This window comes from Nyctereutes procyonoides, unplaced genomic scaffold (assembly GCF_905146905.1).
Source record: "Nyctereutes procyonoides isolate TBG_1078 unplaced genomic scaffold, NYPRO_anot_genome, whole genome shotgun sequence".
Taxonomy (NCBI): Eukaryota; Metazoa; Chordata; class Mammalia; order Carnivora; family Canidae; genus Nyctereutes; species Nyctereutes procyonoides.
The window spans coordinates 93,718,052-93,734,956 of record NW_026575125.1 but is presented as its reverse complement, the minus strand read 5'-3'; the positions used below and the strand labels follow the sequence as shown (position 1 = coordinate 93,734,956).

The 16,905-nt window shown below is 37.0% G+C and overlaps 1 protein-coding gene across 1 annotated transcript; it reads right to left on the bottom strand.

The window, feature by feature from the left end:
* Nucleotides 1–9,215: 9,215 nt before the first annotated feature.
* Nucleotides 9,216–12,849, bottom strand: LOC129518065 (prothymosin alpha-like). The gene is made up of 2 exons (XM_055338105.1): nt 12,825–12,849; nt 9,216–9,712 (listed from the first exon to the last, which is right to left on the bottom strand). Exons 1-2 carry the CDS (start codon nt 12,847–12,849, stop codon nt 9,282–9,284), a joined length of 456 nt encoding a protein of 151 aa, XP_055194080.1. The 3' UTR covers nt 9,216–9,281.
* Between the last annotated feature and the right edge of the window lie 4,056 nt (nt 12,850–16,905).

Below are 16,905 nucleotides of genomic sequence, written 5' to 3'. Positions count from 1 at the left end.
TACCAAACATCATACTTTAGCCTAGCATACCTTAAATGTGCTCAGAACACTTACAGTAGCCTGCCTACAGTTGGGCAAAATCATCTAACACAAAGCTTATTTTATAATAAAGTATTGAATATCATGTAATTGACCAAATACTATACTAGAAGTGAAAAAAGGAATGATGGTATGGGTATGGAATGGTTGTCATTGTTTCATTTGTTGATCCTCATGATCATGAGGCTGACTGGCAGCTGCAGCTTGCTACCACTGCCCAGCATCAGGAGAGTATAATACTGCATATCACTAGCCCAGGGAAAGATCAAAAGTCTGCAATTACTACTGAACGCATATTGCTTTTGTACCATCATGAAATTGAAAAATCTCGAATAAAAAATAAAAATAAAAGAGAAAGTGAATTTAGTAATTGTGAATGAACTACTAAAGCACTTGATGAGGTGGACTGGAGAAAGCACAACCTGTAACCTAGCAATACCGTTTTTAGTTTAAAAACCCTAGATAATCAGGGCAGCCAGGGTGGCTCAGCAGTTTAGCGCCCCCTTCAGCCCAGGGTGTGATCCTGGAGACCCGGGATCGAGTCCCACATCGGGCTCCCTGCCCGACGGAGCCTGCTTCTCCCTCTGCCTGTGTCTCTGCCTCTCTCTCTTCGTGTCCCTCATGAATAAGTAAATAAATTAATTAATTTAAAAAAAAACTAGGGAATCTCTTGCATTTGCACATAAGGAGACTAGTATTTCATTGCTGGAGTGCCTAGGTGGCTCAGTCAGTTAACTGTCTGCCTTCAGCTCAGGTCATGATCTCTGGGTCCTGGGACTGAAGCCCACCCCAGGGCTTCCTCCTCAGCAGGAAGGGGGAGCCTGGTTCTCTCTCTTCCTCTGTGCACCCCATCATGCACATTCTCCCTCTCTCTCTCAAATAAACAAATAAATAAAATCTTTTAAAAAGAATGCTTATTGCTCTACTTCTTATAATCACAAAATTTAAGGGGCACCTGGGTGGCTCAGTCAGTTAGGCATCTGCTTTCATCTCAGATCATGGTTCCATGGTCCTGGGATTAAGCCCCATATCCCATATCAGGCTCCCTTCTCAGTGAGGAGCCTACTTCTCCCTCTCCCTCTGCCTGCTGTTCTGCCTGCTTGTGTTCTCTATCAAATAAATAAAATATTTTTAAAAAATAATAAAATTTAAGAACCACCTAAGTGACCACCAGCAGGAGAATGGGTGAATAAATTGTGATACATTCATTCAGTTGAATACTACAGAGAAGTTATTACTAGAGCTACATGTATCAAAATGGAAAATTTCACAAACAACATTGAGCAAAGCAAGCAAATTGCAAAATAATAAATACAAGATGCTGCTTACATCATTTTAAAAAGGAAAAGCAATATATATATATATATACTTTTACATATATTTAACATTTCCATGTGTATATATATATATATATATATATATATTGAGAGAGAGAGAGAGAGAGAGAGAGTTACATGCTAACTGACTGTGCTACCCATGTGCCCCTATATATAGGGGCATGTAACTCTTGGTTTTGACTCAGGTCATGATCTCAGGGTCTTGAGATCGAGCCCCATACATGCCCAGCATGGAGTCTGCTTAAGATTCTCTCTCTCCCTCTTCCTCTGCCCCCCCACTCTAAAATAAATAAATCTTTTTTAAACTATATATATAAGTATATATATATGCATGGAAATGTTAAATATATGTAAAAGTATATATATATATATGCATGGAACGTTAAATATCAAGTTCAAGTTCAGGATAGCAGTTATCACTGGGAGAGAATGGGAGAGAAGGAGGGAGGGCAATAAGACCTTGGAAGGGTATAGAAGATGCTTCAACGGTAGTTATTTTTTGAAAAAATTAGAACAAACAAAATTAAATGTTTGTTGCATGAATTCATAAATGTGCACATCCAATATGCTGATATTTGGTATATTTTGAGTTTTATCTTGAGGTTTATATTCACAAAGATTTCATGGCTAATTATTCAAGGTTATCTTCAGTCATGTCCTGTTTATTCATCAAAATTTCTAACCTGAATGTCCAGGAATGGCAAACAGGCATTTCTCCTACTAATAAGGTTTCCAAGTACAATCAATTAATTAGGATATATGATTTGCATCATATAGACCTATAAAAGCTATAACTAAATAGTGAGCACTGTCATTAGGAACTAGTACCTCAAATGAGGAAGCAAGTATTGCTCGGGTCTTATCTGTTCTGCATCCATTGTAGGCTAATGATTTGTCTATGGTGACAATGGATGATAAATGATAAAGGTGATAGGGGTGTGGAAGAAATCCAAGCTAAAGATAATAAAGTGAGTGGAACAGAAAGGCAACTTACTCTTAAACAACAGCTAACTATAATCAAAAGCTGGATTGGCTCAGTGACTTCTAGGTTTTATAACTAAACATTTATCATTTTTTAAACTCCACTTTTACTTAAAATTCCTATAGGAAACAACCCCAAAACATCCAGGAAAATAGATAGACAACAGGAAAATGGATAAACAAATTGCCATTTATTTATAAAATGAAATACCACATGCCAATAAAAAGAATACACTATTGATATGCAAAAAACATGAATGAATCTCAAAAACATTATGCCCAGTGAAAGAATCCAGACATAGAAGAGTACATACTGTTTGATTCCATTTAAATGAAGTTCCATAACAGGCAAAACTAAACTATGGTAGCATAAATTAGAGCAGCAGCTGTGGGCCAGGAAGGATTTACTAGAAAGTTGCAAAGAAATGTTATTCATTTTGATTAAGGTAGTGGTTACACCAGTGTATACATTTAAACCAGATGCATTTTATTGTATGGAAATTATACTTCAATAAAGCCAATTTTATTAAAAATCTCTACAGGAAAATAGCATTGTAATTATGAGTCTGAAAAGTCTTTAGTGCCAAGATCACAAACTGCCAGCCCACAGATGTGTTTTGTTTAGACTCAATTATTTTTTAACTGAATTAGCTGCCAACCTTTGGAAGTTGACATTATGGTCCAGCTTCTCCTGAAAAACCTTAACATCTTTCAATATTAGACCAACATTTTTGTATGACCATAGTTTGCTGGTAAACTGTCCACATTATACAAAGCATGTACTCTCCATTCTCCACCACTCCCACAAGTGGACATTGTCTTACATTAGGCCAATTTCATTCAATCTGTATTATCTGCCTATTGCCTTTGCATATTTAAGTTAGGTACCACTGCTCTAGCCCCAATCTACTTCCATTTTCCCATTGGAAAACCTGTTTTGGGGATGCCTGGGTGGCTCAGCGGTTGAGCGCCTGCCCCTGGCTCAAGGCGTGATCTGCGGTCTCAGGATTGAGTCCCACATCAGGCTCCCTGCCTGGAGCCTGCTTCTCCCTCTGCCTACATCTCTGCCTTTCTCTCTGTGTGTCTTTCATGAATAAATAAATAGAATCTTTTAAAAAAAGGAAAACCTGTTTTGTGCAATGAGACTTTTTTTTATAGCATGACGTTTCTCTGGAATGAAACTATTAAGTTATGGCCAAGCAAGTTATTACAAGAAATAGAAATAAGGAAATTGAAGAGAAGGAAATGGGAGTAGGGAAATTGGGGAGTACACATAGTGTATTTGTCGTGTTAAAAGGATGCCTCAATGAAAAGATTTGATAGCCAGTTGGAAACTCAAAACTAGGGTTCAGGAGTGGTCAAGCCTAGACATAGGGACTTGAAGTTCAAATTGAAGTAACATTTCTTGAGCACCTATCATGTCATAGTTACTGTACCAGGAACTTTCACAGATGTCACCTACATAGTTCAAGACACAGAAGTGAACTCATTTACTAAGAATGGACACAGAAATGAGCAAAGGCTGAAAACAGAATCTGGTGGAAAGCATGTTCAAATGTAAAGGGTTTTAGAAAAGATGAGAATTGAGGGAACATTAGACAGTAGTGGTTAGAGATGGAAGAGCAAGAAAAAGCAGTGCACAGTGCCAGATGCCAAGAGAAGAGAGAATTTAAAGTTTTTTTAATTTTTATTTATTTATGATAGAGAGAGAGAGAGAGAGAGAGGCAGAGACATAGGCAGAGGGAGAAGCAGGCTCCATGCACCGGGAGCCCAACGTGGGATTTGATCCCGGGTCTCCAGGATCGCGCCCTGGGCCAAAGGCAGGCGCTAAACCCCTGTGCCACCCAGGGATCCCGAGAGGAGAGAATTTAAAGATAACAATGCAATTATTACATAGAGAACAAGGAAAATGAGAAACAAGGAAAGGTCATTTGGGCAATTAAAAGGTCGCTGGTGAGAACAGACTTGAATGGTTTCAGTAGACTGCTGAGAATGGAGATAAGACTAGAAGAGGTTAAGGAGTAACGAGGTGGTTAATAAATAGGAGAAGCAAGTGAGAGGGGATGATGGAACCTAAAGGAAGAAACAATCCTAATATTTAAAGCCCATCACCAAAATTCTTTGGGCTATAGAATACTTCATTTCAACATCCATCTCCTTACATTTCTGCTCCAAGGAGCTAGGGACAGAATGAGGAGAAAATATAGACCCTGTCCCTACTCTCTTAGAGCTCACGGTCAAGTGAGATGGTAAGATAAAACAGAAATGCAAAGCAAAAGGTTAAGAAAAAGAAGAAAAAGGAAATAAAAAAGACAGTTATAAAATTAAAAAACAAGGATAAAAATGGAAACCTTCCAAGTTATTTTTTTAATCATGATCCTTATTCCAAGCAATAAAGATAAAACGTGTACATACACACACACAAACATAAGACCATTTTATTTATGAGTATATGTGCAAAACTTGCATATAAAGTACCAGCAAAGTGAATCCAACAGTACATAAAAATAATAATATGAATAATATGAAATATGGTTTATTACAGGAATATAAAGATATTTCAATATAATTAAACCTAACCACATTATTCATCACATCAGAGCAGTAAAGGAAGAAAATATTGTGTTTATTAACAAACAGCAAAAATACTTTTGAGTAAATTCAATTTTTAAAAACAAAATGAAAAATCTCTTAATAAACTTGAAATAGAAGGATGTTTCTTCATTAAGATAAAAAATGTTACTTAATCCAGGGAAATTTATAGCAATACAGGTCTACCTCATGAAGAAAGAAAAAATGTTAAATAAACAACCTAACCTTATACCTAAAGGAGCTAGAAAAAGAACAACAAGCAAAACCTAAAGCCAGGAGAATGAAGGAAATAAAGATTAGAGCAGAAATAAATGATATAAAAACTAAAAAAAAACCCAGTAGAATAGATCAATGAAACCAGGAGCTGGCTCCTTGCAAATAATCAAGAAAATTAATAAGCCTCTAGCCAGACTTACCAAGAAAAAAAAGAGAAAGGACTCAAGTAAATAAAATCACAAATGAGAGAAGAAAAATAATAACCAACACCACAGAAATACAATTATAAGAGAATATTATGAAAAACTATATGCCAACAAATTGGACAACATAGAAGTGGATAAATTCCTAGAAACATATAACCTACCAAAACTGCTGCAGGAATAAACAGAAAATTTGAACAGACCAAATACCAGCAAAGAAATTGAATCAACAATCAAAAAACTGCTGGGGTGCCTGGATGGCTCAGTTGGTTAAGCATCTGCTTTTAGCTCACATTGTGATCCTAGAGTCCCAAGATGGCCCCAGGCTCCCTGCTCACTGGGGAGTCTGCTTCTCCCTCTCCCTCTGCCCCTCCCCTCACTTGTATATTCTATCTCTATCTCAAATAAATAAATAAAATCTTAAAAAAATCCCAAAAAACAAAAGTCCAGAGCCAGATGGCTTCACAGGCAAATTCTAGCAAACATTTAAAGAAGAGTTAATATCTATTCTTCTCAAACCTTTCTAAAAAAGTAGAAAAGGAAGGAAAACCCAAACTTATTCTATGAGGTCAGCATTATCTTGAAACCAAAACCAGACACCACAAAAAAAGAGAACTACAGGCCAATATCCCTGATGAACGTAGATGCAAAAATCCTCAACAAAATACTACCAGACCAGGCAGCCGGGGTGGTTCAGCGGTTTAGCGCCGCCTCCAGCCCAGGGCCTGATCCTGGAGACCCGGGATTGAGTCCCACGCCGGGCTCCCTGCGTGGAGCCTGCTTCTCCCTCTGCCTGTGTCTCTGCCTCTCTCTCTCCCTCTCTGCATCTCTCTCTGCATCTCTCTGTGTCTCTCGTGAATAAATAAATAAAATATTTTTAAAAAATACTACCAGACCAAATCCAACATTTCGTTTTAAAAAACCATTCACCACAATGAAGTAGGATTTATTCCTAACTTGCAAGGGTGGTTCAATATTCACAAATCAACATGACACATCACATCAATAAGAGAAAGGATAAGTATCATATGATCATTTCAATAGATGAAAAAAAAAGCATTCAACATACTGGAAGTACTAGCCACAGTGATCAGACAACAAAAAGAAATAAAAGGCATCCAGATCAGTAAGGAAGAAGTAGAACTTTCACTATTTGAAGATGACACAATTGAGACTCTAAAGACTCCACCAAGAAACTACTAGAACTGATAAATAAATGCAGTAAAGCCACAGAATACAAAATCATTGTACAGAAATCTGTTACAGGGACGCCTGGGTGGCTCAATGGTTGAGCTTCTGCCTTCAGCCCAGATCATGATCCCGGGATCCCGGGATAGAATCCCACATCGGGCTCCCTGCACGGAGCCTGCTTCTCCCTCTGCCTGTGTCTCTGCCTCTCTCTGTGTGTCTCTCATGAATAAATAAATCTTTTTTTTTAAAAAAAGAAATCTGTTACATTTCTATATACCAATAATGATGTGCAGAAAATGAAATTAAGGCAACAATCCCATTTACAATAAATAATTGATTAATTATCCCAAAATAATAAGATACCTAGGAATAAATCTAGCCAAATAGGTGAAAGACTTGTACTCTGAAAACTATAAAACACTGATGAAATAAATTGAAGATGACAAAGAAATGGAAAGACATCCCATACTCATGGTTTGGAAAAATAAATATTGTAAAAGTGTCTATACTGCTCAAATCAATCTACCCATTTAATGCAATCTTTATCAAAATACCAAGAATATTTTTCACAGAACTAGAACAAACAATTATAAAATTTGTATGGAACCACTAAAGACCCCAAATAGCCAAAGCAATCTTGAAAAACAAAAGCAAAGCTGGAGGCATCACAATTCCAGAACTTAAGTTAGGTTGTTAAGATTATAGTAATCAAAACAGTATGGTTCTGACACAAAAATAGACACATAGATCAATAGAACAGACTAGAAACTGCAGAAATAAGCCCACTATTTTATGGTCAATTAATCTTTGACAGAGAAGGAAAGAATATCCAATGGAGAAAAAAGTCTCTTCAATAAATGGTGTTGGGAATACTGGACAGCAACATGCAAAAGAATGAAACTGGACCCCTTTTGGCAGCATACACAAAAATAAATTCAAAATTGATAAAAGACCTAAATGTGAGCTATGAAACCATAAAAATCCTTAAGGAAAGTACAGGCAGTAATCTGTCTGACACTAGTCATAGCAACTTTTTTCTAGATAGGTCCCTGACACAAGGGAAACAAAAGCAAAAATAAACTATGGGGATAAAATAAAAATCAAAATAAAAAGCTTCTGCACACCTGAAGATAAAATCAACAAAACTAAAAGGCAACCTACTGAATGGAAGAAGATACTTGCAAATGACATATCCAATAAAGGGCTAGTATCCAAAATATATAAATAACTGATACAACTCAACACCCAAAACACAAATAATCCAATTTAAAAATGGACAGAAGACATGAACAGACATTTTCCAAAGAAGACATCTGGATGTCTAACAGACACATGAAAAGATGCTCAACATTACTGATCATCAGGGAAATGCAAACCAAAACTACAATGAGATATCATTTCACACTTACGGTTAAAACCGAAAACGCAAGAAACAAGTGTTGGAGAGGATGTGGAGAAAAAGGAACCCTCTTGCACTTATGGCGGGAATGCAAACTGATGCAGCCACTGTGAAAAACAGTATGGCGGTTCCTCAAAACATTAAAAATAGAACTATTCTGGGACTCCTGGGTGGCTCAGTGGCTAAGCAACTGCCTTTGGCTTAGGGCGTGATCCTGGAGTTCCGGGATTAAGTCCCACATCAGGCTCCTTGCATGGAGCCTCCTTCTCCCTCTGCTGTGTCTCTGCCTCTCTGTGTGTGTGTCTCTCATGAATAAATAAATAAAATCTATTTAAAAAATAGAACCATTCTATGATCCAGTAATCATACCACTATCCCACTGGATATTTACTCCAAAAATACAAAAACACTAATTCAAAGGGATACGTGCATCCCTATGTTTATACTGGCATTATTTACAATAGCCAAATTATGGAAACAGCCCAGTGTCCATGAATGGATGAATGGATCAAGAAGATGTGGCATTTATATGCAATGGAATATTACTCAGCCATAAAAAAGAATGAAATCTTGCCATTTGTAATGACATGGATGGAGCTGGAGAGTGTAATGCTTTTTGTTGTTGTTGTTAGAACAACTCTGCAAAATAAAATTCCGGTTTATTGTTGGACAACATTGTTTCACACATATATCAAACAGGCCAAAAAAAAATAAACAGCAACTTCACAGACAAAAAGGGAAAAAAAGAAACCTTTTATCTTTGGCCTTTTTAACCATCTCATACAAACCAACTACTTAGAGTACAGCTAAGTACATACACAAAAAAAGTTACTAGAATGCTCGGAATAAGGTTTTTTGTTGTTGGTTTTGCTTTTTTTACAAGGTCTTTTTTCTCCTTTGAGATTATAATGAACATGGTCACACCACCACAAGTAAAGTCAGAAGTAGGACAGAGAACGCTCTGAAGGCTGGTTTGATCATCCAAGATCGTTAAAAATGGCTGGTCCCCAACAACATGTACAAAAATATAAAATGTAAATAAAAAATACAAATTTCCTTTTTTAAAGTACTTTTAAGAAAAAAAAAGCAGGGCCTTGGAAGCTTTTGTTTCTTTTTTCCTCCCCTGTTGCAAATTCACATTGTGGTTTTTGGTTGGGTGGCGAGAGTGTGTGTCATCTGCGGGTGGCGCTGCCCTTGTTGGGCAGGCAGGCGGGATTCTACTCGAAGGCGACCACGTTTAGATTCTGAGATGGGAAGTGGAGGGTGAATAGGTCACGGTGGTCTCTTTTTTGTTGTTACGTTTAACTTTTCTTTTTTTGCTGTCTAGTCATCCTCATCAGTCTTCTGCTTCTTGGTGTTGACATTGTCATCCTCATCATCTTCAGTGGACCATTTGCCCGTAGCTGCCTCGGCCTCCTCATCTTCATCTCCATCTTCTTCCTCTCCATCACCTTCCTCCTCCTCTTCCTCCCCTCCTTCCTCCTCTTCATCTACCTCATTGTCAGCCTCCTGTTCCCCATTTTCCTCATTAGCATTCCCATTAGCAGGTGTGTCTCTTCCATTCTCTGCCTCCTCCGCAACTGCCTTCTTTTCCTTGAAGTCCTTGGTGGTGATCTCGGAGCTGGTGTCCTTGGCTGGGGCACGCTGGTGATCCGTTGCAGCGGACTGAAAAGAGAGCAAGAGTTCGAGGACTCCAGCGAGAAAGCTGCGGGAGGCCACGGGGCGGAGGTGGTTGCGGTGAACTGGGAGCCCGACTGGGAGCAATACAAAGATGGCTTTTCAGAGGAGCCAGTGGGGGCCAGAGAGTGTAATGCTAAGCAAAATAAGTCAGTCAAAGACAATAACAACACAATTTCACTCATATGTAGAATTTAAGAAACAAAACAAAGGAATAAAGGGGGGGAAAGAGAGAAAGAAACAGACTCTTAACCACAGAGAACAAACTGATGGTTACCAGAGGAGGACTAGGTGGCAGGATGGGTGAAATAGGTGATGGAGATTAAGGAGTGCCCTTGTCCTGATGAGCACCGAAGGACAGAAATAAAACATTCAGGGAGCCTGAGTGGCTCAGCTGTTGAGCCCGTCTGTGTTTGGCTCAGGGTGTGATCCCAGAGTCCTTGGATCGAGTCCCACATCTGGCTCCCCGCGGGGAGCCTGCTTCTCCCTCTGCCTGTGTCTCTGCCTCTCTCTCTCTCTGTGTGTCTCTCATGAATAAATAAATAAATAAATAAATAAATAAATAAATAAAACCTTTTAAAAATAAAATAAAATAAAAATAATTCAAATAAAAAATAAATGGAATATCAAAAAAAAAGTTTCTCAATTTAAATGCCAATATCTTACTTAAGGATAAGACACTGAGAGCATTTCCTTTAAAGTTGGAGGTAAAACAAGAACTCCCCCTACAATCAGCATTATTAACATTTTCTAGGAATGCTATCAATGAAATACAAAAAATTAATTAGAAAAATGATTAGAAAGGATACATAATTATAATTCTTATTAATTATATGTTTGTCTTCTTAGAAATGCCAATATAATCAATCAACTGAAAATCTAAGAAAGTGGCTGTATATAAAAAAAAAATCCACAGCCTTCCCAGGTAACAGCAATAACCCATGAGAAAATATGATATATGAAATAATCGGAAATAATCTCACTAAGAAGTACATAAGACCTATTCAAAGAAAACCTGAGAGATTTTAAATAAGCTGAGAGATTTTAAAAATTAGAATAAATGGAGAGATGTACAAAGTGCCTCAATAATAAGCATAAGGCTGATCATCATAAAGATGTTGGTTCTTGGGATGCCTCAGTGGCTCAGTCAGTTAAAGCATCTGCCTACAGCTCAGTTCAGGATCCTAGGGTCCTGAGATTGAGCCCCATGTTAGGCTCCCTGCAGGAAGCCTGCTTCTCCCTCTCCCTCTGTCTGCTACTCTCCTTCTCTCTGTCAAATAAATATAAATATAATTAGTTAATTAATTAAAATGTTTTTTTAGAAAAAGATGTTGGTTCTTCCCTAAATTATATCTGTAAGACAATTTCAATCAAATTGATAGAGGAGAAATTAATTTTTCTATTGGAAAAACAAAATAAAGTAAGAACATTTTTTCAAAGTTGATATCAAAATGAACTCCAAATGTATTCAAGAGTTAATTTCCTTTGTGAAAAAAAAACCTGTAAGAATATTTAAAGCATTGTAAATATAAGGTGGAATATCAATCTACTGTCAGGATAATAAAGGACTTTCCAGCATAAAAGCAATGGGGGAGAAAAGGAAAGTATTGATAGTTAAATACATAAAGGTCACAAGAAAGATAATAAACAAAATGAAAACAGGAAAGATTTCAACAAATACGATGGATAAAGCATTCATATAGCAGGACTCTTACTGAACAAAGAACATAAACAGATAAGTCACAAAATAAGATACACAAATGGTCACTCAGCATGTGAAAATAATATTGAGGCTTATCATGATCTAAGAACTAATCAGATCATCTCCTAAAACTCTTGTCAGCACTGAATATTACCTATTTCCTCTCCTTTTTTTTGTTAAACATTTGTCGGTTTGATAGGAGAAAAAAGAATAATAATCTATCTCATGCACTGCTGGTTGGAGTATAATATGGTATAACTTCTGTAAAACAACTTATCAATATGTATCAAGAACCTTTAAAAATGTTTCTGTTCTTTTACCCAGAAATTCCTTTTCCAAGAATCTGTCTTAAGGAAATGATCAGATAAATGGACAGATATTAGATATTTATGTTTAAATTAGGATGACATTGTAATTTTTCCTCCAAACCAGAATACTTTTGGGAGTTAAATAAGGCATTGTTATAATTATGTTATAACATAATTGTTAATAATTATTCCAGGACAACAGATGTTTAACAGGGCTAGTCCCAGGGAAATTGGGTCATATGGTCATAAATAGTTTAAAGCCAGGGATTGCTGCATTAGAAGAAGCTTAAAACATACAAAGAAAGTGCAAAGGTTAAATAATAGTGCATCCATATGATAGACTAGTCTGGAACTAATTAAAAATCATGTTTCAAAATGCATTTAAATATAATGCTGTGTGTATTTTTAAATTAGGATAACAAACCCTATCTAGTGTGATTCCAAGTGTCTAGGAGTGCCTCACTGGCTCAGTATGCGACTCTTGATCTTGAGATTGGGAGTTCCAGCCATTGGGTATAGAGGTCACTTAAAAATAGAATCTTAAAAAAAAAAAGTAGTTTAGTTCCTTGGGGCACCTGGCTGGCTGAGTCAGAAGACTCTGTGCAGCTCGTGAGTTCAAGCGCCACACTGAGTGTAGAAGTTACTTAAATAAATAAAACCTTTTGTAAAAAGTGGCTAAATACCTTTATGGTGTAGAATGTAAACATTCCTTAATTACCTATCCAACATCTCACCCCCTTGTCCTCTTCCTAAAAGCATCCCCATTTCCCCCTCTCCTCTTGGCAGTATCTGTGCATGGATGGATAGTATTAAGCCTAAGTCAAGAGCCCAAGGCAGTCACCCAGCAGCAGTTATTGCCTCATATTGGTCCAGTTGGAGGAAAACTTCAAAGCCTGCTGTGAGTCCCCAGAAGCTATGTGCCTTTTCCTTCAAGATTTGAGCCATGAGGGAAGCTGGCCCCTTAAAGAGAGCAGCCAAGAGACTTTCAGAGAAATTTAGCTAGAATCTGATCACATGATGCTAGAAGCCTTCATTGCATCTAGACTTTTAATTAACAGGAACCAAAAGACATTTTTAAAGCCAGTTTTCAGTGATGTTTCTGTTACTTGCAACCAAAAAATCCAAAATGACATAAATACATCATAGTAGTCTTCAACCTGAACTGTACATTAAACTCACCTAGGGAGCTTCTAAGAATACCCATGCCTAGATCTCATACCCAGAGATTGACTCAAATGTTCTGGGTGTGGGATCCTGGCACTGGTATTTTTTTTTAAACCTTCCCCTGGTGATTTTAATATGCAGTGAAGGCCAAAGACTATGAATATATTATACAATATACATATTAGGTATATATAAAAGGTTGGAAGAAAAATACATCAAACAGTTAAGAAAGATAATTCCTGAGTATTGAGACTGCAGGTTTTTTGTTTTTGGTTTTGGTTTTGGTTTTTTTTTTAGGCAATGAAACAATGATCCTAGTTCTATAGAAGTATCATCTGTCTAAAAAGCATGCTATACAGGCTAGAAATGGTCAAGAATATACAATCTATGTGTGGCATCTCCATGGGCAGGTTTTACCTATGGTATATGCATACATAAATGTTTAATATAACAGGATTTTTATTATATGCAACTGTCATAGCAAATAATAATTCTCTTTGTATCTAGTTCCAAAATATAAATGTTTTTTATTAATACTCTATGTATTCCAGTGTTTATTTGTAAAATAGAAATTTGTTTAGAGAATATAGAAAATTCATATACACATCATAGATCTACAAATAACTTATAGTGTATATTTTATATAGATTTATTCTTATTTTATAAATTTATAACTTTTATAAATATGATTTGTAATATAGTTTTTTATAAAGTATGAATTTTGCAAATATAAATGTATTTCACAATATAGATAGCATATAGCTTATTTTTAGAATAAATTTCTGAATATAATTTCTAAAATAAATTATTTTATAAATGGTTACTAGAAGAGGGAGAAAGGAGATTATTTTGAGGCATTTCTTTTTGGATACGTGGTTTCCCATTTTGATCTCCAGAAATGAAAGTTTTGATCACTAAGAAAAGAAGAGCCTCCTCATTGTGTATGCTTCAGTGAAGTGCACACCTGATGAGCTCACAAAAGTTTTAAAGCCATCAAAACTAGATTCACTGCAGAGACTCACTAAATAACAGATGAATGTGAAACTGAGGCACCTGTTACTATATTTAACTGCTCTGTTCCTTGCACACGTTCTAATAGTTGAGCCTTTTTCAATTTGCAGTAACAGAAGCAATACCAACACATATAAGGCAGGATAATATCTCATCACTTCTCTACAATTTTGAAGCTCGTTAAAAATTATATTGTCCAAAAAAAATTATATTGTCCAAATTATCCAGCAATTATTTTTGTGGTGCATCCATAGAGTGAGACATATTCTGATAGCATGTCAACCAAGTGTCAGGCCTTGTGAAGGATACTTGGGAATTATTTAAACCATTCTGTTCAGTTGGCCGGGTTTATTTTCTTATAAGTTTTTTTTTTAATTGACCATAAACATTTGCTATTTATGAAGGCTCCTTCTGGTTCATCAGATCAGGTCACCAGCACAGGTGCTTGACTTGCTGGGTGTTTATTCAATATAGTCAACAATTATCAAGTTATTTAAATGGGAGCTATGGAGAAAGACATCTAGGATAAAGAAAGACTTGCTTCACTCTACTTCCAATTATAATTTAAACTGGCAGGTATTTTTACCCACTCTGATTCTTATAGAATTGTCTCCTTTATTTTTTCAAGAAATTCAAAATGTCCATAAAACTTCAGAAGATAATATAACAAATATATATATTTCCATTATACAAAACTGAGGCCATTAATATTGTCATCATGCTTCAAGTTTTTACACACACACATGCACAGAATGTTGCACTGCAGCCACTTCACATTTAGTGTCAAAAGCTGTTTGTTAAATTTTCAGCAATTTTGAGAGCTGATTGCTAAATCTTTGGTAGCTTAAAATTGGCGATGGTGGGAGTATCATTCCTTGGAAATCCACCAATGCCATAAATCAAGGTTTTTTTGATTCCTGGAGAGCTAACTGTTAAACATTTATCAGCACACTAGTGCTCATATATAAAAGAGAGAAAAGCAGGCTCCCTGCATGAAGCCTGCTTCTCCCTCTGCCTGTGTCTCTGCCTCTCTCTCTGTGTGTGTCTCTCATGAATAAATAAAATTAAAATATTTTTAAAAATCATAACAAATAAATAAATAAATAAAAGAGAGAAAAGCTTACAGGTAAATTTAGTTCATCTTGGCCCACACTCGCAATCCCATTATCTTCCCCCCTCCTCAGAGGCAATCACCATCATAAATTTGGTGCATTATTCCAGAACATGGTCTATACTTTATTTTTCTTTAAGATTTTATTTATTTATTCATGATAGACACAGAGAGAGAGGCAGAGACACAGGCAAAGGGAGAAGCAGGCTCCATGCAGGAGCCTGATGTGGGACTCGATCCCAGGACTCCAGGATCACACCCTGGGCCAAAGGCAGGCACTAAACCACTGAGCCACCCAAGGATCCCCGGTCTATACTTTAAATGTATTCACATGCATCCATGAACAACAGAGTATAGTTTTGGTGTATTTTAAAATGTACATATACTGCAATTCACATCTTCTCTTGACATTTTGTTGCAAATGGATCTAGATCATTCTTTTTATCTACTATTTAGAAGTCAACCATCTAAACATACCTGATGTTATCTATACGTGATTCTCTTAGTGGACACCTAGGTGGTTTCCAATGTTTTACCATTAGAAACGATGCTAAAATGAATGGTCCTTGTTTACACACACACGTGTAAAGTTTCCCTGGGCTTATGTACAGCAGTATAATTGCTGGGTCGTATGCATGTTGTCAAGTTTATGAGATATTGCCAAATTGCTTTCTCAAGTATGCAAAGCCGGTTTATGCTCCTACTTAACAGGAGGGAATGTGAATCCTCTTTGCTCTACATTCTAGCCAACATTTGGTACTGTCAGACTTTAATTTCTGTCAGTCTGGTAAGTGTCAAATGACATCTCATTGTGATTAATTTTTGCTTCCTTGACTACTAATGCAGCTGCCACATTCTTTTTTCCAATTTGTCGGCCATTTGTGTTTCCTACTCTATAAATTCCCTTTCCTTTACTCGTTTTTCTTTTGGATTGCTTGCCTTCTTATTGATTTATAGGAGTTCTCAACACACTCTGGATACTAATACTGGTCTTTTCACTTTGTTTATGGTATGTTTTTGTCTTTTTGTTTTTTGGTGTTGGGGTGAGAGGCAGGTACATTTAGTCTCTGTGGGCTTTTTCAGGATGTAGTCTGTGGGCCTGGTGGTCAGAGAACGTGTTTTGCTTGCCCAGGGTGATAGCTAACCCAAAAGACATAGTTTCCAAGGCCAGAACTTCTGGCTGGCAGATCTAGAAACTATAGACTTACTATCTGCTCCAGCCAAACTGAAGGTTTTTTTCAATTGCTCCTCATTTTCTTCCCTCTAGGCCCTTTCACATGCTGTGGAATGCTCTGCAGTCTCACATGTGTGTCCCCAGAACACCTTCTACTTTCTCTCAATTAGCACTTACCACACTGCACTGCAGTAACCTGTTAGCTCATCTGTGTCCTCCACTAGACAGTGAATGCTGTGTGAGAAGAGAAGGGGTTTTTTTCTGCCTTTGTAGCCCCAGCACCCAGTGGAAGGCTATCAAGTCATTGCTAAAAAGCAAGTTTGTTGAATAAATGAGTGAGTGACTACAGTAAGACAGGGGCAGCTATATTGAAGGTCAGAAAATGTTTCATTTATTCACCCAACGACAACCGTCTAGCACTTGCAGAGTCCTGTTAGTGATATGGATGCTCCCCTCACCAAGCTCACAACCAGTTGAAAAAGACTTATAACTGCCAAGCACAGTCCACCAACCTAAGTGTCCTAATGGAGAGAAGCAAAGTAGTGTGAACATGCGGAGGAGGTACACGTATTCCAGCCAGCAAGTGGGAAGGAGTTTGGAAAAATATCTCTCTCGAAAATGGCGATAAGCCAAGAAGAGATGATTATTTAATAATTAGTCCTTTAATTAAAGTGTAAATGAAATCCTCTCCAGCAATCCCAGGGCTTTCTATTTGGTTTTCTTAGAGTATGTCAATAAATTAGTTTGACCAGGTGGTGTTTTTCTTCCCCTGGGTCCAGGTTACAGCAGTACCTATCAGG